The 25,409-nt window shown below is 38.8% G+C and overlaps 1 protein-coding gene across 3 annotated transcripts; it reads left to right on the forward strand.

Annotated features, from left to right (window-relative positions):
- Window positions 1-51: 51 nt before the first annotated feature.
- On the forward strand, window positions 52-24,838 carry tax1bp1b (Tax1 (human T-cell leukemia virus type I) binding protein 1b). 3 transcript variants are annotated; one of them, XM_049480625.1, is made up of 18 exons: window positions 52-202; window positions 4,726-4,922; window positions 10,518-10,620; window positions 11,532-11,722; window positions 11,952-12,110; window positions 12,894-13,042; window positions 13,811-13,901; window positions 14,777-14,962; window positions 15,885-16,136; window positions 16,308-16,466; window positions 16,857-16,926; window positions 17,569-17,687; window positions 17,931-18,056; window positions 21,186-21,272; window positions 21,943-22,144; window positions 22,253-22,404; window positions 23,045-23,127; window positions 23,455-24,838. In XM_049480625.1, the coding sequence occupies exons 2-18, from the start codon at window positions 4,746-4,748 to the stop codon at window positions 23,654-23,656; spliced, it is 2,508 nt and encodes an 835-aa protein (XP_049336582.1). In that variant the 5' UTR covers window positions 52-202; window positions 4,726-4,745; the 3' UTR covers window positions 23,657-24,838. The 3 variants fall into 3 exon arrangements, with proteins under 3 accessions (XP_049336582.1, XP_049336584.1, XP_049336583.1); XM_049480627.1 differs by having other exon boundaries at window positions 16,308-16,439; XM_049480626.1 differs by having other exon boundaries at window positions 53-202; window positions 21,970-22,144.
- The last annotated feature ends 571 nt before the right edge of the window (window positions 24,839-25,409 follow it).

Raw genomic sequence — 25,409 nt, forward strand, 5'->3', positions numbered from 1 at the left:
CTGATTCATAGATTACACAAGGGTGATATTTCTGAAGGAGGAAAGGAAGGACAGCGCTGAGCAGCTGAGCAGACCGACTGAAAACACTCTCAAAACAGATCAGCGTTTCCAGGCAGGGCGGAACTGACGCCTCTCTGCTGTGTTGACTGTCCTGAGTAAAGTGCGTCAACAGCAGCAGTGAGAAGGTTTCTGACAGCATGAGGTAGGCCTGCCTTTATTTACCCTTACAATAACTAAGCGTACATTATAACTAAAGCGAAATGTGGCTTTTTAGACTGAAACATGGTTCAGAACGGGGTTTAGGTAAACAGAATACGCTGTTAATGAAAGCGAACAAGTAACCCACAACAACAGATAGATCGCCAGCGAGTGCTAATGCTAACGCCAGCGGCCTCTTATCGCTAGCTAAGCTAAGTAGCTAACCTAGCTAAGTTAACTTCTGAATTTCTTTAGCTTAACTTAGTTGAGTAACGTTAGGTTAACAGTCCCATCCAATAAAAAAAATCATTTAAGCGTTTATGTGTCATTAATGTGAGTGTCATATAGACAGCTAAGCTAATATAGCTATAGCTGGCTAAGTTACTGACTGTGGGTTGGTTCGTTTGTTATTGTTTAGCTAGTTAGCTATTAGCTAGCTAGCGCTAGGTCTCTGCGTTTTGCTCCCATTAGCAGCTAGCGAAGAACTTTGTACTTTAGATTAGCGAGTGTTTTTAACAGTTAAGCAGCTAAACTAGCTACATTTCCATGTTTATTCAAGTTTGAAATTATAATTACACTGTATTTAATATATTATGCCCACTGTCACGTTTCTGTTTGCCAAGTTAATACGATTATAGTTAAATTTGATTTACATTGTACCACACGCGATGGTTAATAGTCATCTAGCTGGGTTACCGTTAGTTAGCCTAGCTACCATTCAAAGTCCAGGGGAACAAGGGAAACCTAGATAACATCATGTTGTGATATCGGACCTAACGTAACTCTTTCATTATAGTATAGCCAAACATAAAATTATATGCTGCCTTCAATTATTGTTGGAAATATCGTATTTACGAGAGGAGAGCACATGGACGGTACCATAAACTCGTATTTATCAGTGTAATACTCGTATTTTTAGATAAGCCCTGAGTTTTATAGTTAGGAGAGGGGCGTGTCAGTAACAAAGTCAATAAGTTGATGCAGACAGTTCGTATTGTAAACTGCTTACACTTCTGTTATTGCTACAACATTAGAACACTTGCAGGTTAATATTAGCTTACTAATAAAATCACTAGAAATACGTAAAAAAAAGTCTTGTAAGATTCAATATTATAATGAAATGAAAACATCACTCAATTAATGCGTGTCTTATTCACTTCATTCACTTGGGGTAGGGCAAAATAAACCTCCTGTTTTTTATGATAAAAGATCAAAAGTATAAACAAAATATTTTTTTAAATGGCGTTCATTTCCACCCGACCAAAAAACACATGAACGCATGTCAAGTAGTTATTACCACCTACAACCTCCTAAGTAGGATTTTCCCGAGGAGGACTTGAAGGCATCATACCTATTCCACACTGTAGCTAGTGTCCCTATTAGTCTCTGTTCAGTACAGCAGTAAAACCAATACAATCAGTGAGCTATTAGTTAACTTATCACTTTAGAGCTTATAATGGAAGAGAAAATGTGTACATTAGTGCTGGACGATATGGCCAAAATTTATATCACGATATATTCCTTAAATTTCGGTCGATACGATATAATTTAGATATCGATAAATACTTTGAAGGCCTCAGAAAAAGAATCCCTGCAATCTCTGCAGCTTGCACTGCAAATTTAAATTATTATTTAACTGTGTATTTGCACTTTTTGTATCAATCTATCTAATGGAAATCTGTACCTACTACTGTATGAAAATGTTTTTTAAGTCTTTGAAACCTCCTTTCACAAAAACTTTAATACTTTAGAAATAAAAGTAGTCAAAATAAATCAATGCTCAATTTTATTTGCATATAGTAAAATAATAACAGGACATCCCTGTCAAACATAAGCCTATATAACTATTACAAATAAAAATAACTTTAAATGACAACAGAGGCAGAGCTTCTTATTCATTGTAAACAAATTTAACAGATTAAAACAAAAGTGTTTTAACTAGGATATATAATAGCCTTTATATACATAAAAGCAACAAGATTTTCCCGTCAAATAAACAAACCTATAGGATTTTTCAACTATAAATAACTTAGTGACAACATAATCTATTAAAGTGCTTCAGCCAGAATACAAGAGGTATTCAACATGATATCAACGGCAAATAAACAAACCTAAAGGATTCATAAACTTTAAATAACTTAGTTTCAACATAATCTATTAAAGTGCTTTAGTCAGAATACAAGAGGTATTCAACATGATATCCACGTCAAATAAACAAACCTAAAGGATTCATAAACTTTAAATAACTTAGTTTCAACATAATCTATTAAAGTGCTTCAGTCAGTATAAGGAAAATATTGTATGTAGTGAAGATGCTTGAGGTGGTGGAACAGATTAGATCTATTAACGTTACGCTGCTTGTCGGCTCCACTCACCGGCACAATTTGCAGCAAAGCGGCAAGCGAGCGGACCCGCGGCTGGGCGAGCGGAGCCGCGGATGAGCGAGCGGAGGCGCGGATGAGCGAGCGGACCCGCGGCTGGGCCAGCGGAGCCGCGGATGAGCGAGCGGAGCCGCGGATGAGCGAGCGGACGCGCGAATGGGCGAGCGAAACAGCGGCTGACCGAACCGAGTCTACCCTAGCCTTGGATCCGCTCGTCCCGGCTCCGTTTCGAGACATTTTAGATGCGTAGCGGAGCGGACCTGAACCTAACCTAGCCTAGCCTAGCCTAGCCATTTTAACCTAGCCTAGCATAGCCTATCTGGCTACGTGCCTGTGTGATTGCGTCATCACGCACTGAGGTAGCACAGCTATGGGGGCTGAATGTGTTTGGCTCTGCGGCGAGCTGACGCCAGTAAAAAACGCCTGTCCGTGACAGATTCTGTACATAATACATATCGATATACCACAAAAGTGATATCACCGTTATTGAAACATTTCTTATCGCGATAAATACCGATATCGAATTATTGTCCAGGCCTAGTGTACATATAAACATAGCACAAACAGTTTTGAAGTGAGGGTTTGATAGATTTATACTTTTTCCTTTGTTGCTTTGTGGCAATACACCTTTTATAATTGGAGTGCCTGTTAATTTAAAATTTTAAATGATGCCACATTTGTAAGGAACGTGCATTTGGGGTATGAACAGTAGAGCTGAGTATGTGGGTTGCTCCCATACAAATCTGCTCTGCCAATGCCAATCAGCTTATTTTGCTGTGGCACTTGTTTTGAGCTTCTGGTACCCCCAGGTGCTGCCTGATTGGCATCTGATTGGCCGCACCTTTGAACATGGATGCTACAATATCATACAATATGTGGATATATAATTTTTATAGGGATGATTATATTCCGACTCAATATGTGAATGTTCTTAATAGTTAAAAAGTTAATTGCTGTATAAAATAGTTTAATTGCATTGTAATGCCAGCATATTTGTGGCATGATGCTGTCTGCTTGCCTGACAGTCATCTTAATTGTTGTACCCCCTCATAGTGGCAGCTGTAGATTGGCCCAATGGTTTGTGAGCCACAAACTGTCAATGTCAAACTGATTTTACTTGTGCCTTTGATTTAGTTTTAGGTTTTCTTGGTTAATGCATTGTTTCATGTTTTGATGAACATTTTAGCTCAAGCGGTGATTGATAATGTATCATTGTCCAGGACAACCTGTATTCTGTAGTTAATTTTTTGTGAAATTGGATGAGTGGCTTGTTAGATTATCTCTCTCATTGAAGTGAACACAAACAACGTCACATGCTTATTCATTGTGTGCGTGTGCATGTACAAGAAACTAGAATTTCCTGTTTCAGCACTGTGTACATTCACAGCATTACTGTCAGTGAATGAGGGATATTCATAGGTGCTGTTTTTATGCTGTCAGACACACTACTTTTTTGCTGTTGGTTAAATGACCAGTCATTGTAATTGGTGTAACCAGCAAAAAGTGTTATTTTTTTTAATGAAACCTTTGTTTTAAAAATCTATTTGTGTATTTACTGGCAACAGACAGTGCCTATGTCAATAGTGCTAAGCTTATCTTTCTGAAAATTTCCCCTGGTGAGGATTACCGTGATTACAAAATAAAGTTTGTGTGTGTGTGTATCGCTGTCTTTGAATGTTAACAGATAGACATGCCAGAAAAAGTCTTAAACTCACCCCTCCCAAATGCTTGTAACTGCTGACTCATGGACATGTGAATGTGCTTCCATTTAAACTTGAACCTTCATTGTCCCGTCTGATAGCATGTTTTTACATGGTTGTAATCTCATTTAATCTTAACAATGTAAAGGGGAATGCCATTGGTTATTGTGTGTGTTAATTCTGACACATGGGCTGTCCCTGTCATAAGAGTGACTGTTAAAGATGATACAGATGAATTTTTAATGATTTGTGGCATACAAAAATAAAGTAGCTGTGTATTTGCAAATCTTCCCATAAGCAAGATTTCAGGGAAGTCAAGACTGATCGGTGTTCAGTCACTTTTTTCACAGTGTAATTAAAGGAAGTATCTTAGTAGGCTTTAAAAGCTATTTCTGAAATTAACTTCTCTACTCTTTTTATTTCTCCTGGCTGATCTGCTATCACAGGGTCTGCTGCTGACTGACAGATGGCCTTATTCCAGGAGGGGACATTATTAAGCAGCGCCATGGAAACATCTAACTTTGCCCATGTCATCTTCCAGAATGTGGGGAAGAGCTATCTCCCCCATGCTGCTCTGGAGTGCCACTACACACTCACCCAGTTTATTAAGCCCCACCCCAAGGACTGGGTTGGCATATTCAAGGTAAATATAGATTAAGTTTGTGTCTGTGTGGTTGTGATATCTGTTGCAAGTTTTGATAAGAGTGAAAACTATAACCTTTAAGTCACTGAGTGTGATCTGTTTTTGCAATATTTGTTCTTGTCCTTGTTCTCCTTACACATTTCTTTGTCACCTAGTAGACAAAGACGTACCTGTCAGTCGTGTTGTTCTTTTGTACACACGCACAGGTGTTGGGGGGGGGGGGTCTTTATTTTTCTATTGTTAAGAGTAGGCTATGTAACTAACTCTCATCCCTTGGCCTGCTTTACTTCTCAACAACAATTGCCCATATTTATCAAGCATCTTGGTGTACAAATACTTGGTGTACAAATACTTTAAGATGAGTTGGGGCTTACTAAATTTAATTTGAAAGCTGATCTTAGATCAGTTCTTTTATCCTAAAATGCTTGATGAATGAGGCTCATTTATTGTTCTTTACTATATCTATAGATTTGCTACTGCATCAGTTTATTTTATCCATAACTCAGCACAGCATTTTTTGTGTTTGGCCCAATACTGCCAAGGTAATAGGGACATTTATTGGAATGTTGGTGTTTTTTGTGTGTACAGGTGTGCCAATGAAATTTATTGCTCAGTCAAGTAGTATAACATTTGTCCAGCTTGGGCTGTTAGCAGAAATATTGCTTAATTAAAGTATAGGTCTCTAACAAACCAACATCTAGTTGCAGAGAAAATATCTAGTGTAGAATCCCACAATTCCTTATCAGAATTCACCGTTACCTATTACTTTTTTAAAGTTGTTCCTCTTACCCACACAACACCTAAGGTATTGATTTTGTCAGATATGTTTTGACAGATTGCATCTCATTACGAGATAAACCACTAATAATGAGAAACCTTAATAAACCACTGATAGCTGGACTCCTGTTTGAATGAGACCATATTGTTGAAGGCTTTAAATTAGTAACTACTAGGAAAACTTTTATCTAAAACAGATTCAGAACAGAACAAATACAAGTGATTTACATTTACTCCTTTAATCCAATTAATAATTTAAAAAAAAACCTAAACAAATGAGAAGTAATGAAAAGCCTCACAGTTATCTGGACTCTTCTGTTGGCAAAAATTGCACTTTTCTATTACAGAACTTTTAAAATAAAACAGACACTAGTATATGCAATATGAAAACAACAAGCAGGGAAAAAGCAACATGTACTTTACACTACTGTGCTTTTACACAGTCTACACAACTGGACAATATGTTGGTAGTGTTTATTATGTAAATTAATATGCAAATAAACAATATAGACTTGATCAAGATTAGAAAAAAGGATCAAATATTATCATCATGTCCATGTATTTATACAGCTTATGGCTACAATAGAGGGGAAATATGCAATAACACATATATAACACACAGAATAATGCATCTTAATGAAAAAAAATCCACAATGTGGTATCACACAAAGTTTTGAGGTGATGATTCTTGAATCCTTGTCACTTTTTCTCTATATGTCAAACATCACAATTAAGTTAGCACCAGCACATTGGACAGAACACCAAAAGGAGGGGCTGAATTTCTTTGACTGCTACATTTCAAATCTGGTTACAGATCAGTTTTAGTTCATACCACTTTTACCAGTGTAAATGTTTAGCTTTTGAAATATTGTGGACATGTAAACATGCACGCTTTGCTTGTATAAGGCGAGTCAGAGAAATGTATATAAAATGACTAAAAAGTTAAAAGAGTCTTGTACGTACATAGTGTGGCTTATTTATTACTGAAAGAATTGTTTGCTTAAGGCTGGCAGTGTGCAGTGGATCATTGTGTAGGGCTGTGCGTGCGTTCTTCTGTGTGTGTGTGTGTGTGTGTGTGTTTTAAAGAGAGAGTGAGAGTGCTGAGTTGCTGTAGCTTGAAGGCTGTAGGAGCATGTGGGGATCAATTATGTGCGCTGGAATTACGGTTGTTTTGGCTTGTTTTCCCTGTTGGAGTTCCCCTTGCCACTGCTGGTTAGGGACAGAAATTAAAGCAAAACAGAAATCTGCATTGGTATTATTAAGGGAAATACTGTGTGATACAGAGAGAAGGAATGGCTGAGTTAATAGTTCCTGAAGTCTAAAGGAAGGATGGTAACTGTCGAGATTCGGTCTCTGGATTGTGGTCTCGAGATCAAAGACACATTTTAGAGGCTCTTGGGGTGTGTATGTGTGTCTGAGCTGGACGGAGTTTGATGAAACGGTTTTACAACGAGCTGTCAGGAGGACTTCTGGTCCTTTGCAGCTGTGTTGAGAGGCAGGCAGTGTTCTTTATTAAGAGCTGTAAGATTAACCCACTGTGAAAAACGGTGTAAGATCCAGCCTTTTAGACTTGAGCTTCGTTGCTTCAAAGCAAATTGAAGCTGAACAATTTTGATTCATGGAAGGATTTTTATGATCACTAAAAGGCTTCCTGTAGTTCTTTATAGGCAAGTGCGGTTTATGAAAGAGAGAAAGTGTAGCTTGAGACAAATTGGTCTGATAAAAGTTCTGAAAAGCCAAATATCAGTGGTATACCTTTCTCCAAGTGATAGTGCTGACTTTGCAGCAGCTACTTTATGTCTTGGAGTCATTAACCACTATGGAGAATCTTGATTGGAGCTAACCTTGAAGCCTGTTCTCCAGGCTCTTGTTTCTTGGCATACAGTGAGTGTACTGCAACTGCCTGGAGGGAAATATGTTCCTCTGCACCTCTGCACTGAACACAGACCGCCTGACGCAGGAGTAAACCCAGGGAGGAAGAGCCCACAGTATATAAATCCTTCATATGACCACAGCTCCGCTGACAGACAAGCGAGCGCAGTGCCAGAAACACTAGACAATGGCAAGATGGATACCTGATCCCTGAGTCACTTGCCTGAGGCTATTTTGTGGTTGTGGGCAGTCCATAGGATGTTGTTGCCACCTGGTGTTCAGGGGAGGAGGTGACACTACCTGATCTTCTGTTGAGGCTGATGAAATTGAGACGGAGCCATTTCTGAAGGCTTGCCTATCTTAGATGAGTGCCTGTGTCCATTTGACATCACATGTACTACAGTACCTGTGATGGTAGGAGGAGTTCAGCAGAGTATGATTCTCTAATTATTTGAATCTAATGATCTAATGATTCAAATGGTATACACATTTCACTTAATTTTCACTCCACCCATATGTTTTTTTTGTGCTTTTACTACATTAGCTAGAATGAATTACTGGATTCAGCACATTTTTTTCTTAGTTTGGATATAGGTACTTACTTGGAAATTGAAGGACCACTTACTATACAAGGTTGTACCAGTCTGTCCAACGTCTCCAATAATAATAATAATAATAAAAAACTATTTTAGTAGCTTGTCATGTCGGCTAGTCAGTCAGATTTCCCTCCAAGTCTAAACAAATAAGCGATTGGTTGATGTTCAAGCTTGCACAACGCAGCCTCTAGCTTTTTGAAACTAGAGCGCATGCAAAAGGCCTAATTTGAAAAGCCAAGAACGTCATGTTTGTAGTGTCAGGGCATGCCATCAGAGTGGAGAAGAGGAACAGTGCTTTATAATTATGTTGTCAGAAAGGAACCAGTGATCAGCACTGTGCCCTGATATATGTTCTTCCCACTGCTGCAGGTAGGTTGCTCAGGTCTGCATATGCTCGTGACTAGGAGCTGGAAACTTTCCCTCAGTTCTGTGGTTATGCTGAGGTGATTGCCCATTGAAGAGATTACCATTTGGTGTGTTTTATGCACAAGTCCATCTGGGTAGCAGAGCAACTTGGGTCAATTGCAATGGGAAAAAGACCAAGTGTGTGTTTTACAAATGAAACATTAAGACATTGATAAATTATGTTTTGCTCTCCTCAGGCTTATCTAGTTCTTCAGGTTTTGGTTGCAGGTCACATGCGCTTTTAGCAATCATAGTAAAACCTGTAAGAGGCAAGTCCACTTGGATTGAGATGGGTTATGTGAATATCATAGTGCCATCACCAGAAGTCATTAATCCAGTGGGTTGTACTGGATTAACTGCACTGTGTGCCTGAGATTGGAATAAAATAAATTGGGCAGATAAAATCTGAGTCTGGAAGATATTTCACAGGGTCAATACCTGTTTCACTACTTGCACACACATTTGACCACCAGACACTAGTAACATGGGAAAGCCAGTTTTTTTTATATTGTACATGATGCAGCCAAAAACTACATTTAAATAAACTGCCTTACAGTATGTGATCTATTCCATATTTCACTGTTCTGTGTTTCGGCAGGGCACACAAACAAAATAACCCCCCTAACTGTTTCACGATTTCAGTTAAATAGATTTTTTGAGAAAATCTAATATTTATTTAAAAATGTTTGCTCCAAAATCCATCAGATTTATTAAAACATGTAAACTTTCCCTTACTAATATGTTTGTAATCCAGTAAATATATCATATTTTGAACCAAATGCTTACATGTGTTTTGTCCATTCGTTTCTCCTAGCCTATTGATCCACCATTCAGCTTCTCCCTGGCTGAAAGTCGTCTTAAAATGAGAGGCACAGAGGGACATGGTTCCACCCTCTCTCACTACAAACAGGCCTAATGAGTGAGCTATGTCCAGTGTGCAGTAATGACACTGCCTTTAATGACTTCCTGGTCTTTACAGCTCCAGCACCCGAGGCTACTCTCTTGCATACAGTCCAGGGATTACAGCAGCCTTCATGTTATTGTGGTGAAGTGTACAGTTAGAGTACTTTTTAAATATGACTGTTTAACATTGACCCTGTATTTTTGGATGTGTTTGTGTATTGTAACATATGTGTTACCTCACCACCATTGGTTGTTGGTTTTCTTTGTGAACCATGATAGCAGAGAGCAGACTTGTTTAGTGCGTTTGTGCGCATGTGCACATGTTTGGAAAAACAGCCAGTACAACGTGAGGCTGATTTTGTTTGACAGCTTTATGGTGGAGGGCTGAAGTTATGGATGTATTTTCTGTACACCCCCTCATCAGCCATCAGTTAACAACACATAAAATTCATATAATTACATTTTGGTTTCCATTTTGAAGTATGTGTAAAATTTTCACCTATTTTCTTTTTCCTGTCGAAGCTGAGTTGTAGCCGCGTTCCCTCAACCGAACATATTCACGAGGGTTTAGCACAGCACACGTGGCAGCCAGGAAGGGCTGTGCTTCAGTCGTCCAACTGTAACTCTTTACAGGGTTCACGCATGCACACACATCCCAGAATGCTTCCTTTTGGCTTTGGTGCTGAAATGCTTAACAGCAGTATAAACAAGCAAGTCAGACAGTGGGTTTGACTATGACCATCTGAACACAGCATTTATTGTCTTCGAATTTGCCTGCATGTGCATGTGGCAGCCTATATAAACATTCGAACCACTTTATAGAATTAGGTTGTCAAATCCTGATTTTTTTATGGACTTTGTAGTGAGGAGATGGAGTTGATAGAACTGTGTTAAAGTATCCCTCTGAATTGCAGATGTACTAAACTGATTGTGCCAACCATCATACCCACACGTAAAATAAAACATTTATACACCCATTTCAGTTGTGTTCACTGTGTACTTGCCGCTGATCTAATTAGCACATAAAACCTGTCTTTCATAGGTTGGCTGGAGCACAGCTCGTGACTACTACACTTTCCTGTGGTCTCCTCTACCAGAGAACTATGCAGAGGGCACGGCAGTCAACAGATCGGTGGTCTTTCAAGGTACCGTTGCATTTTTCTCTAGCACGTTTTTCTTACAGTAACTTCTTACAGAGCTTGATGCTGCCAAGCGGCATGGGCTCTATTAGAGGTTCAGTTAAAAGCTTTTAATATCCAAATGACGGATGCAGTAAAATATGAAACACTGGGGTCCCCTATTAAAGCACAAGAGTGTTGATGGGCCAGTTTTACTGCAGTGGTTTAGGTCACATACTTGAGTCTTTGTAAAAAGCATGAGGGAAGTTCACTGATACGCACCACTGTGTTCTAATAGAGGATTGAAGTAATTGAAAGAAAATAGTAGCGGAATTTAAGTTTTCACTTGTGATCTATTAAACACCAATCTGATTCTGAATAGAAGTATTCATTATTCTATTAGTTGTTAATACAGCTCTGTTTTATTCCTGGTCTTGTTGACCTACAAGAGTCAGTCTATGACAGTTATGCAATTTTCAAAAAGTAATCCATAGCATCAAAACATGTTCATATCTAAGGCTTAAAATTCTTATAAATAACTTTAATTCAGATGTAGGATTTATTTTTACAATAATTTGGGTTATGTGTGTATGGTTGAAAAACTACATTCCATAATAGTCAAAGTTCCTTCCTTAGCACACGTCAGTTAATTTCAGCTAGGGATATTTGATATTGGGAAAAAAATAACATTTTATATATGTCAGTAAACTTTCAATAATCCAACATGTAATTATATAAATTATATACTCAGTGTATCAAAGATTAGAGTAAAATAAATGTTATTGGGCAGAAAAAAATATTTGATATTTAAATGATAATGATATTTAAAAAATAAATATGTACATTGAAACTATTCAGGGCCTCTGGTCTCTAGGAATAGATTAAGGTGCCCTAGTTTAGGGACTGTACTGACCCTTTTTCATCATATACTGTTACAGGCTACTATGTCCCCAACGATGATGGCGAGTTCTACCAGTTCTGTTATGTCACACACAAAGGAGAGATCCGTGGGGCCAGTACCCCTTTCCAGTTCCGTGCTAACAGCCCCACTGAAGAGGAGCTGCTGGCTGTGGAGGATGAGGGTGGATCAGACATCCTGGTTGTCACCACCAAGGCCAGCTACCTGGAGGTGCTTATCTAGAGAGCACTTAGCCATGTTATCTAAAGCAAACACTACAAACACTTCTGTTAGTATCTCAGGTCTCTCTTTTGAGTGCAGGTGAAGTATTAGTAAGACATGACTGCTTAGACTAAGTATTAGTCACTTTCCTGTTTGATGCTAAAGTATAAGTCACCTACAGAATTTCCCAGTTTGTGATTTAATTTGTTGGTTTCGTAATGTTTGTTTCGTTTCACAGCAAAAGATGGAGGAGGTCCGCCTGGAGAAAGAGGAGCTCCAGAAGAGTATGGACCTCTTGCAGAAGGAGAAAGATGAGCTGCAGAAGGAGAAGGACAGACTGCAGAAGGAGTATGAGCAAGAGCAAGAGAGTAGTGCTCAGCTCCGGAGAGAAGTTCAGGTGAGCAAGCAGGATATTTAAAGTCTTTCATCCTCCAAACAAAATAATATTAGAACTTTTGTCACAGTGTTCAGCCAAGAATTGCTGAACAATTCATCTCTTTGAGGACAGGCTTTGTATCCTGTTATGTTTTGCCATGTCCGATCAACAAAGGGCTGCCCCTTGTGTTTGCACCAATTATTGTTCATATTCCCTCTTGTAGGGTTTATGTTCAAGTGTTGAGTGCAGATCTAGTGCAGTCTGTCAGCACCCCCTAGTGTGAGGCTTTACGGAATATGCAGGGTCTCCTCCACATCATAAAAAAAGCATAATTCATGAGTGACATGAATGCCATTAGTGTCACTGCTTTTGGGTGGTTTTCTGAATGGAATAGTTTTATGAAGGATATGTGTATTAGCACTGGAGGAAACACAGTTAAGATGAGTGTGCCTGAGCGTTTGTGGCTGTTAATTTTATGACTGTGCTTTTATATGTTGTTTTATGTGCTGCTACAATAACTCCAAAAAATTTTACTCATAAAAGCATACTGTGGAGGGAAATTCAACAGGATTTGGTTTTTGGGAAATGTGCCTGCTACTATCTCATGAGTCTTTCCCCAAACTTTTATAGGTGTTGTCAGTAATATTCAGATCATTACAGTTCACCATTCATTATATTTTAAATTAGTCTGTGTAATCCCTCAGGGTATGTTGACTCATTTCTGCTTTGCTTTTATTATCATTGTTACTGAATGGTCTGCATTAAGCTTTTTCTGAAAGATTTTGTGTGATCTGTTTATCTTAGGAGTTGCAGCTCTCCTCTCAGAGCTTGCAGGAGGAAAGAGAAGAGGTGAAGCGGAGGATGGAAGAAAACACAGCACGTCTGCTGCAGCTAGAAGAAGACCTTATTGGAGTCACCCAGAAAGGTCTTCAAAAAGAGACTGAGCTGGACTGGTATGTCACCAGGGAATGCATTTTCCCCACCAGTTTTTTTGTGAATTTTGAAAATGCTCATATTAAAAACCTGAATGGAAAATGAAAATAACATTATGCAATTAAGAGGTGAAAAGTTAACTAAAGAATGTCGAAAAAAAAAAAATCCGAATAGTCAATGACATATCAAGCTGTAAATGTCTCTGGCACAGCTGGTAATATGTCATATTGTTTTTTTATTGGTTTAATTCATATTGTTTGAAATACAGCATATACACAATGATAAACATTTGCTACATGTTCCCCAAACTTTTTCGCTCACTACCCTGTACTCCATGTACTACACTGTTCTATCCTACACACTCATCACAAACATTCAGCATATGTAAAACAATTAAGATTCTCTAGTCAGTTGGAACCGATGGCCTGCAACTGGAAATGATTGACCTTACATATGATCTGAACATTTCAAGCAGACTGAGATAAATATAATCATTTTGCTTGTTTGAATGCCACTTCTGATAATTGTATCTTATTATATCTAACATTTCTTTGCATAACTGTAGTTGATTAAACACAACTTAATTTTTTCTTCTTAACTTTTTTTTCTTACCAAATTTATTTAGCAAAATGCTTGAATGGAAACCCAGATAGTGACTTTGCAGGGGTTTTCAGCAAGTTCAGAACATTCAGTGTTCCTACTATTTATTGTTTTCTTTATTTTTTTAAAATACATTTTACAGTACAAGCATAAATTATACTTTTTGATGTTTTGTATTTTATGTTTAGCCTTAAAGATCGGGTGAAGAAGCTCACTGTAGAGAAAGAGGCACTGGAGTCTCAGCTGAAGAATGAAAAGGATGAGAAAGAACTCTACAAGGTAAGTTGTAGCTGCCCTTTATTTTAATATGTAAAAACTCTCTTTATTTTACTACTCATTTGCCATGATTTCCAGGTTTAGAAAAGAAACAAAGTAAACCATTTCAATTAGATGAAAAAAAAAGTCTTCTAATAACTGTAGACCAGATCTTAATTAGGTTGACACTCACTTTCTGTAGCCCTCCCCTTTTTGCGCTCTTTTTATGACTTTCTCTGTGTAAACAGGCCAAGCTCTGTTCATGCAGGAAGCTCTCCCTGTCTCTCCTGCTTTTTTTGTGGTAGGCACAGGAACTAGGCGTGACATGGAGCTGTAACTACGGAAGCAAAGGCTGCCCCACACCTCATTGCTGTTGCCCCTGGCAGTGGGGGTTAGCCTGGAGCTGCTGTTTCTCTCTTATTGCTGTTATAATTAGAGTTAGGCAGCACATTTCCCAGCAAAACGGAAATGCAGCCTGGTGATAATTACTGAGCGTTTTTGCTCCAGTGCCAGGACAGTGGAGTCTTAGAGTCTTAGTAAGAACCTAGTGGTTCTCTTTCAACAGCTTATATGTGTGTATACATGTATGTGTGTACTTGTGGGAAAGCTCTGGCCTAAAGGTCTGAGAAAACTTTGAGTTTCTCCTCCCTTAACGTTCATTATGCGTGGTGTACCCTTGAGCAAGGCACCTAACCCCCAATTGTTGCCTGGGTGCTGAGATAGCTGCCCAACACTCCAGGTGTTTGTGCTCTCTGGTGACGTACCAGTCTAGCTCAGTCTTCTTCTGTAGTTGCGAGGGTGTTTTGTGGGGGTGTGTGCGTGTTCATTACCACAGATAGGCTAAATTTCAGTGAGTGCTGTACTCTAATATGATTTTTTTTTTTATGTTTATCACTTAGATTCATCTGAAGAACCGAGAGCTGGAAAACACTAAGCTGAGTGCAGAGCTGCAAATGTTGAGATCAGTGGACGTGAATAAGGAGAACACCATTGCCCAGCTGAAGGAGGAACTGAATCGAGCCAAAGCTTGTCTGACAGAGAAAGAAAAACAGCACCACCAGCTGCTGGCCAACAGCTCTCCCTCGGTAATATAAGCTATCAGTACCTCCGATTGCTTCTTCCCAGTACAGTATATATTATGCATTCAAAAATATTCAGATTTGCTTTCTAATGGAAACTTTAAGGTTCAACCATTGCTGACAAAAATCCACAGCACCTGCTGTGATAGTAAATTTTCACACCTGCACTTTTTAGGTTAGTTAAAACGTCTTTGATTTGATAACAAGGTTAACCAGATTCATTGACCAGATCATTTCTATGAATAGCTATGAACATAGCTATGAACAAAAGCCACTCATTATACTCTGCTGTTGCCACAAGTTAAACTGCAAAGAAATATACTCTAGAACGCGAGATCACTCCTGCCCAAGACGGGTTTGACCAATAAGCATAGAGAACATTCTCATCTGCTTTGTTGTGATGTATTTTGCTATTTTTAATAATGGGAAAATGGCTAAATTTTACAAAGCCATTGACTGATTCAGACCAGAGCAAATTTAACTATAGGTGTAAAAATGTCCCTAATTAGTTGTATGAGATTATATTTATTGTTTCAAAGTATGCAAATCCAAATTCAATTGCATATATAGCAGGAGTGGTGTATTCTAGTTCTAGAGGGCTAGATTCATGCACTTTTTGGTGCATTTCCTCATCAAATGCATCCGATTCAACTTATTTTTTAATTTCCAGGGTCAGTAAGTCTGTTACAGCAGGAACTCCCCCCATTGCCCACCTCAGTATTCTGTAAAGGTCTACAATGTATAGAAATGTCATTGTCTGTTGTGTCAACTCTACAGAAGATGGAAAAAAAAAAAGCATAGCGTTTATGAGGAAGACGATGTTAAAAAAACTTATACTATCACTTATACTAAACTAAAAAACTATACATTCTGTGTGAGACTTGTTACACATGCATGTTAATATCCATGTGTGCGTTTGTGCTCTCAGGGAGAAAGCAAGGCTCTGCGGGAGCAGCTGAGGCAGAAAGAGGAACAACTGCAGGCCACCCAGCAGCAGGCTGCCATGCTGTCTGCAGAGCTGCGAGACTCCTCCAGCGCGCGGGACCGGGGCATGTCCGAGCTGTACAGGGCCAGGCTGGAGGCTGATGCTCTCAGGCAGGGCCAGGCTGATGCACGGGCCGAGTGTAGCCGCTTGGAGAAACAGTTGGAAGATATGAAGAACTCTGCAGAGAAAGAGGCTGTGCGTAAAAACAGTTCCATACTGACTTGTATTAATCACTGTAACCACTGTGGGCTTGTACGCTTGCACCCAATTTTGGTGTGTGTGTGTGTGTGTGTGTGTGTGTGTGTGTGTGTGTATATATATATATATATGTGTTGTGTATATAAAGGTAGTCTGTCTGTCTCTTAGGAGTGTAAAGAGTCTGAGATCATGGCTGTGGCTGAACTGCAGAGGGAGGTGGAAGATCTGAAGCTCAGACTGCAGATGGCTGCAGAACATTATAAGGAGAAATACAAGGAATGCCAGAAACTGCAGAAACAGGTGTGCAAGCTCTCCGAGCAGCAAGGGGTGAGTTAACTTACCTCTTCAGTGTGCTGTCTATTCTACTGGGGCAGCTTTTGGAACTCAACCAGTTCCAACTGTAATTTAATGGACATGATTGAGCTAATAAAGAACTTTAGGAGTATCGTGAGGATTGAGGTAAATGTGTAAATTAAAATTACTCTCAAGCTCTAAAGGCATTAAATATGTAGACTAGAGTAGAGAAATATTAGTCTATTTTTACTGAATACGTAGCTTATATAAAGCTCAAATAAAGGTTATGATATATACAGTATATCAAGAGTGGTATACAGTGTGTAGCTTTAGAGCGAGTTATCCAGTGCCGTTTAAATTCTGATTACGTTTAAACTGACCAGGTTTCAGTTAAATTTTCTTACTTCTTTTACATTATTACAGGTTAAAAGAAGTCCAGGATCTGAGGCAGCAGCTGGTCCTCTGTCTGCCAGCCCAGAGGCATCTGTACCAGGTAAGAATTATTTTAGCCTAGCTAAAAATACATTTGGATGTATAAATAGTTAGATGTGTGATAATTTTTTTGCTTCACATTTTATTGTATATTTTTGTTAATATTGTGTCCATGTGTTTGACTGGGCTTTAATTAATGTCAAAAGTCATAGTTTAAAAACAGTATTAAAGAGCCTCTAAACCTTAAACCATATTTTTTCCATTAATAGCTGAAATTCCTTTGAAATAATGAAACATACCAGTCCTTCCTACTCAAAACTTCCTAAACTTTTAAAAACGCTTTAATTGTGGTAATTTCCACCTCTGCAGCGCCCTCACAAGTTCACCTATAGGTGTGGATGATGCTTCCATGTACTTTGGTACACAGACACACAATATGCAGATCAGTCTATCAATAATACTGCCCCCCTGCTGACATCCAACCATCTGGGTCTCGCCGCTATCAGAGGCACACTGCTGTTGCTGCTCCTGCCCTGTCTCTAAACTCACCCAAACTACCTCTCACATTTTTTAGCCTTTTTTTTTTTTTTTTTTTTTTTTTGAATTTGAACTGAGGGTCGAGTCAGAAAAAAGTTTAGTGCCCCTTTAGGTGGGCACTTGCTCACAATAACCAACAAATTGCTATATGTGTTCTGTTTTATAGGAAGTCCAGGCTCATCAGACAATGTGTTGGATGCCATCATCCACGGCAAGCTGAAAGGTGTTAATAAGGACATCTATGATAAAAGCGACAAATACAGAAAATGCAAACAGATGTTGAGTGTAAGTAATTTTTTAAAATGTATTTTCGCTAATAATTTTTTTTTTTACCTTGATTTTGTTTTCATTTAAAATTGTTATAAAGCAATGTATGAGATACAAACTGATATTATTGTAATTATTATTATTATTATTATTATTATTATTATTATTATTCAATCTTGAATTTTTATTTAAGACATGGCATGCAGTCTTAACATGTAAGCTATGAACACAGTAGTGTCAAAAGTCCATACTCTCGTATAGGAGGAGAAGGAGCGAAATGGCATGCTGATGGATGAGCTGGCCAAACTGGAGTTGAAGTGGAAGGAGCAGGTGAAGATAAACGAAAGCATGAAACTGCAGCTGGCTGCTGAAGAAGATCGTTACAAGGTCAGTGCCCACTTGTGTTCCCAGTGTTTCTGTGCTGGTCCACCCCAGCAAAAATATTGACTTGTTGAAGCAGAGGACTTTTAAATAAAGGAAATTGTCAAGTGCTACAAGAAGTCTGACAAGGGAAAAGGAAGTAAAGAAGACGGGGAGAAAAAGAAGAAAGAGACAGTAGTTTTGGATAGCTTTTGCATCGTAATGAAAGGCCTTCTTGACTCAGGGGTGTGTGTGGCGGGGGGAGAGTGGGCTTGTCACTGCTGCTGAAAAAAAAAGAGAAACACTTATTCCATATTCTAATATGCCAATTTTGGATTTAGAAATTAAACTTTCTTCCTCTTAATCAAAATAACATTAAATATTAACAATTATTTAAATTTTTAAAGTTTTAATTGCTTTATTATTTAAAATCAATGTTCATGGCAAGTATCACTAGGAGACCCAATGCAGGAAAAGAACAGTGGTGCTGGATCTGATCCTAACTTTTTATTTTAAATCGGCATGCATCAGTCTCTGTCTTTCTTGAAAGTAATCAGTTTATAGTTATAACACTGTATGTAAGAAAAGCATTTAAAATGTATATTGCTTAAAATGTATCTAATCTTGCTTAAACTACTTAAACTGTCTACTACCCCACAGGAAGAAACACTAAAACAAAATGAGCACATCATGCAGGATGACTGTAATTTCAGGATAGATTTTTTTATGAGGTCCTCACCAGATCCCTTCCAGTTTTTTTTCTGCTGTAATTTGCCTAATACCGTTATCCATCTATGCAGATAGGCCGTGTTTACCCCTCTGGTGTAGCGCCATTAATGTTATTTAACAACGTAGCATAACGGGGTGAATTTAGGTGGCTATTTTCTCTATTAGGAGGCTGGTGTGACTCTGTAAGAATGTACTGTTTCTTTGGAATGCAGTCAAACTTGCTCCAGTCTCTCAAGAAAATTAACTCTAAAACTGCAGCTCTGCTGTTGACTAACAAATGAGCTGTGGGTGTAGTGCAGAGAATGATTCAGCCTTTCCTGACAGACATAATATACAGTGAGAAGTCCAAAGAGCACCACTTTACTTACATAAATGTATATACTTACATAACATATATATAAACTATTTATTTGTGCCCAACATCCTATTTGTTTGCCTCAAATTGCTGTTGGGCTGCTTACACTGTATTCTTTGAATCATTATATAACTCTCCTGTTATGTTTCATCCCATTTACAGCATTTTACTGAATCTAAGCAGGAAGTATTGTTCTGTATAAAATAAGAATTCATGCTGCTTCGTTTACAGTCATCAATATGGTTTTGATCATAAATCCTTTTTTCCCTTCCCAAGCTCAGGTTATTTTAGCGATCTACAACTGTACAAAGTATATTGTTCCAGAACCTGTTCCAGAAGGGTTCCTTCAGTTCAAGTGGAATTCATGCTTTGAGCCACAATCAAAATGTTTACATGCATTTTTAGACAAGCTGACAGATACAGGACCATACCTGAAGAAATAAGCATGTGGGTTGTGGTAGTAGAGCACTAATAAGGGGTACACACATTTAGAAAGTGTTATCCTGCCTACCTCACCAAAGTTAGCAGCCTGCTGAACCAAGATAAGCAAAATGCAGGTGCCTTTCTCTATTTTACAAATCACTGGAGCATTGTTATGCAAATTAAACACTGCCTAATACATAATAATGCCTAGTTGTCCAGCAACTTTTTTATGCCTACGAAAATGTGGGCACGATGCAGAAAATGTACCCAAAAACAACCAAGCAAACAAAAACTTTAAATCTTAGAGTAACTGCACTTCATGCTATCAGTTGAAATACTTGAAATAGAACCAGTTTAAATAGAACCCAATCAAACGATCTGACCCTGATTTGGTTTGTTAATAAAGTTCTGGGACAGTTCACCCTTTACTGGGTAATTACTGATCTACACTCTGCTTCACTTTGTTTTGCTGCCTGTTTAAAGCTTCTTTGACTTAGGGCTTCTCCCGTGCTCTTCGAATGATATCACTCCGTTAGCACAACTGTACAGACAGAGCAGGTTTATGAGCGTGCCGAGCAGGAGACAGTCTTTTACAGTTGTTTATATGTGAGAAGGAGACAGCAGAACAAGGACTAAGAGAAATGGTCAAGGCAGGGCAGCCTATTGTTTCTTCTTCCCATCCCCCACACCATGCTGATTAGCTTGGGCTAGTGAGGACATTCTTCCCTGTATGGTTGGAGGACATTTGGTGGATATCATAAAATGCAGAAAAAAAAATGTTGTTTAGGTTGTATTTCTGATATTTACAGGTGCATCCCAAAAAATACAATATTATTGAAAAGTTACTTTATTTCAGTAATTCAGTTCAAAATGTGAAACTCATAAGGTGTATACCTTATGAAAACCCAAAAGTCAGAGTCTCAGAAGATCACAATATTATATAAGACCAATTTGTATTTTTGGCAGTGTTCCAAGTCCTGCTATAAAATGAAATCTGCATCTCCATAAAAGTTTTCAGCAGAGGGAAGCATGAAGTTCTGTAAGATTTTACAGGAAAACACTGCACTGACTTTTGACTTAAAAACACAGTGGATCAACACCAGCAGATGACATGTCTCTCCAAACCATCACTGATTGTGGAAACTTCACACTAGACTGTGTCTCTCCACTCTTCCTCCAGATGCTGGTCCCTTGATTTACAAATAATATGTAAAATTTACTGATGATCAGTGATGTTTTGGAGAGTCATGTCATCTGCTGGTGTTGGTCCACTGTGTTTTATCAAGTCTAATGTCAGTGCAATTTACAGCACTTCATGCTTCCCTCTGCTGACAACTTTTATGGAGGTGTGGATTTCATTTTCCAGCAGGACTGGCACACTGCCCACATTGTCCAAAGTACCAATTGGTCTTCTATAATATTCTTATTTTCTGAGATACTGACTTTTGGGTTTTCATTGGCTGTAAGCCATAATCAACAACAATAAAAAAAACACTTAAAAAGATTGATCTGTGTGTAATTCATCAATATAATATATAAGTTTTTTAGATGCACCTGTATATACCATTTCTCTCATCCCCACTCAAGTCCCATTGTAGCTTGAAGGATATGCCCTTTACTAACATTGTTCTGTGTTTCTTATCACACAGAGTCAGGTAGCAGCCAAGGGCCGGGAGCTGAAGGAGCTGAAGGACAGTCTAGCAGCCTTATCCAAAGAAAAGGAGCAACTGGAAGGGGTGCGGGTTTTCATCTTTTTCCTTTATAGAGCTGCGCCAATCTAAAAATGCCCATGGAACGGTTGTTTTTTTCCCCCCTCCCAGGGTCTGGTTTGGGTTTAACATATCTCTCTAATTGGGGCAGCAGAGCCAGCAAGGCCTTATTTTCCATTCAATTACTCTGGACCACAGCGAGGGATGCACAGCGGCCTGGAAAAAAAACTGCTGAGAGGTAGCTCGAGTGCAGAGCCTGACGCTTCAACAAGCAAAATGACCCAATTTGAGGTTGCGACTGTAAATGAAATTGGCGCCTGCTGAAAACTTCAATAAAAGGCAGGGCTCTGCATCTCTTTGAACCAGCCGAGGAGTTTTTAATTAAGAGGCTAATTAAACTGTTTGTGTGTGAGGGTGGCTAGTGTGTCCACGCTGCTGAAACTAAAACTACTGTGGTGGATGATGTATTGTCTGGAGCTAAAGATGGAGAAATGGAGAGGGAAAATGAAGGAAATTTGAACAACTGTCAGTAAAAAAATAAAAGCTATCAGCCTTATCTTAAACTTTTTATCAGCTGTTTTTTGTTGCTAGGCTATACAGAGTAGCAATATCATCTAATTCACTTAGCATTTGAATCTGTAAGTGTATTGCTATGAGCATAAACCTGAATCAATTAATTCATTAAATCCACTTTCAGGTTTTTAGTTTGTGTCTTTGTTATCAGGAGTTGCAGAGAAGTGCTAGCCGGGAGGAAGAAGAGGATGACGGTAGTTTGGATGTGCAGCCAGTTTTTCTGCAGTACCCTCTGCCGTATCAGCAAGACGCCCCTTCACCTCTCCTTGTGGCTCAGCGCCCTACTGATCTGATGTTCGGGAACCCTTATTCATCTGAAAGCAGGGGTCAGAATCCTGTCAACATGATAAATTGACAACCTGTTGCAGTTGAAATGTCAAATGTCATTTAATATGTCCTACATCACACTGTCTTTATGGTGTGTCTCACTTCAGACAGTGCAGATGGGGAGTTCTCTGATGACCAGATGCCCAGACTGCCCCCTGCAGGCCCTCCATCCTGGGACAGTAATGTGGTTTGCAGCCAGCCTGCACGGAACCTCAGCCGCCCAGATGGACTGGAGGAGCCAGAGGAGCAGCCAAGCGCTGTGAGTGCATCCCTATCATAATGCAACACAAGCAAAAATGCTCAATGTTCTTTTGCTTATTGTTGATTGTTTAGACCAAGGTATTACGGGATTTAATGAGATTTCTGCATGTCCCCAGTTTTATGGCTCATTATTGTTAAGCATTGTCTTTGCTTTGCTGGCTTAGAATTTGCCAAACAAACCAGACCTTAAAAAGTGGTCCTCCTCCAAGAACAGCTAATAGAACAATGTCTAGCAACAATGGAGGATGTTAGATCAACATACATATCTAGGGATGTGCAAGGTCTTTTTTTTAGTTGAAGTTGTATAATAACCAAACCTTTAGACAAAAAGTTTTTTTTTTTTTTTTCCAAATTTAGGTCTATTAAAAGAGTTTGTCCTGGTTTTGATGGAATAACTGTCTTTAGAGTTCAGGGAATGCTTTCTTGTTACCTAAAAGGTTGACCACACGGACTCAGCGACAATAGTTTTAAACACTTTGTGTACAAAAACTACACACACAGCAACAGTCTGTCTCAGGAATGGTCCATATTGGCTTTGTTGGCTCTTCAGGCTAATTTGTGCTCGGACCCCAGAACTCGCTGCTTATTTAAAATGACAGCTTGTCCTAAATGGTGTTTTACATGTGCCCTCTCTTCAGCAAGCCGATGACCAGCCCACAGTCAGCGACCCACCCACCAACTTCCTCAATGACGGACAGATGCCCTTCTGCTTTGACTCCAGGTAAAACACACACCCAGTTACCCCATAAACTCTTCTCCCATGCTGTTGAGCCACATAGAGAAGTGCTATCATCTGTCATACGGCTGAACTCTGCAGGAGATTTGTTTGTAACTGCATTAGTTGTCCAGGCCACCCACATCGCCCAACACACAGATGCTGTTTTACTGCCGTACTCACTGGTGCTTCAGCAAGCATCATCCAAGCAGCTTATTACTTTAGCTTATTTTCTTTATTTTCCCCTTCGTTCCCTTTCCATATCCCCCAGTCCTTTTTCGTTTTTACTGTTTTCTCACACATCCATTTTGTGTCTTTTTTTTATATTTACAGTCAGGAGCTGCAGAAGCGCTGTCCACTATGTGAGGTAATCTTTCCACCTCATTATGACCAGTCAAAGTTCGAGGAGCATGTGGAGAGCCACTGGAAGGTGTGCCCCATGTGCAGTGAGCAGTTTCCTCTCGACTGTGATCAGCAACTTTTCGAGAAGCACGTACTCACTCATTTCGACAGCAACGCGCTCAATTTCGACTAGACCTACCACAGAGAGGGAAAATAAATGCTCACCTCTACTCCATTTAAACTCATTGTTTTCCCGTCTCTTGCCTCATAACCGCTGCCGTTAACTTTAAGCCGCACGTGAGCATTCTCTTCTAGGCTGTCACTTAAATAGCTCTTCACTAGTCTCTTTGCTAAGGCCATTTACAGCTCATATTACCTTACCCATAAGCAGTGAGATGAGGGAAGGAGGATACCATCATTGAGTTACATGAGAGATAAAGCAGGTTGAATGGGGGCTGACTGATTTTAGGGTTACTATTTATTTATGGGTTACAGTGTGTCTCTGAAGGGTATTCAGTAGAGTCACTCACGTTCATTATCACAGCCAGCAAGGTGGAACAATTCAAAAACATTTTCCACGTTGAGCCAGCCGCTAGCAGTCTCCAGGCTTTATGAAATGTCAGGTATTGCCTATTTTCCTCTGTGCTGATCAAGCACAGTTCTGTACTGTCAGGGCAATATATTAGTTTCTACACAATGATCCTATATCATAAAATAATCTATTTTAGAATAAGCTTTTAAGATCACAGATGAAGTAAAATACAGGCTTTAATAGGCAAATTTAATTGTTTGATATGTTTCTTTTTTGTTGTTGTTTCTCTCTATTTAAATCAACATGCAGAGTCGTGGTAATCCTATCCATGATTCTAATTTAGTTGCATGCCTAACATCTGCTCCTGTGCACTGAATTTAAGACCTCTCTGTCTGGTTTCCTTTGACACAAATTAAGCCTAGCCTTGGGACTACATTTTTAGTGCTGGTTTCCCAGACTGAGATTAAGCCTAGTCTTGGACTACACAGCATTCTGAGTAGAGATTGGGAAATCTTGGATCACAAAAAGATATAAAAGTGATTTACTGCAAGATTGTGGGTAGCAAGTCTGACAAAACTACCACTGATGAATTTGTTGTTTGCTTGTATAAGAGTGCATAACATCACATTTGTTGTTTTAAGCACCACTGAGCACAGCATTCTATTAATCCTATTACTGAATTCATCTCTATGCTAGGCTTAATCTGTATCAGTTAACCAACTTGACTGTATTTCATTGTTTAAGTTTAAGACATTGTCCTCTAGACATGTTTTTTCTTGGTATGTATGTGTGTGCGTGTGTCTTCTATACCCAGTACCAATAAAGATTTTGTTTGGAACAATAGTTGTTGTATTTGACATTATTGTGAAGATTTAACAAACTATAAATATTATATAATATAGCCAAAGGTAAATTGATCACAAAGTGGCATTTAACATTTCTCGATCCCCAGTGTTGTGTGTGTTCCAGGAATACAAGAGAAGGCAGTGGTAGCGTCTGATTAGAATTGTCTGCGTGAATAATACAGGCCAGTCCCAGGAATCACATCCACATTCAGTGCAGGAGACCCCATATGCATTTGCCACAGGTCAGTGCAGCGTTCTTTAGCTTTCCTGAGATATAGTAAAGGTAGCGTAGCCTAACATAAACCTTAACTAAACTTTATTTTATATATTCACATATATCTAAATAATTTTATACATATTTTAAACTTAATTTAAAAGACAATCCTACAGTTTAATTAGTTTAGTTGTCACCTTCATCTCTCAGTATTGTTAGAATGATCAAATGTCCATATGTTTAAATATGTTACACAACACAATGATTTCAATGATTTCCTAACTTTACCATTACTATAATTACCAAATGTAATATTGTGCAACAAAAAAATCATGCAAATATTCTGTGATTAGTT

This window comes from Astyanax mexicanus, chromosome 6, assembly GCF_023375975.1.
Source record: "Astyanax mexicanus isolate ESR-SI-001 chromosome 6, AstMex3_surface, whole genome shotgun sequence".
NCBI lineage: Eukaryota > Metazoa > Chordata > Actinopteri > Characiformes > Acestrorhamphidae > Astyanax > Astyanax mexicanus.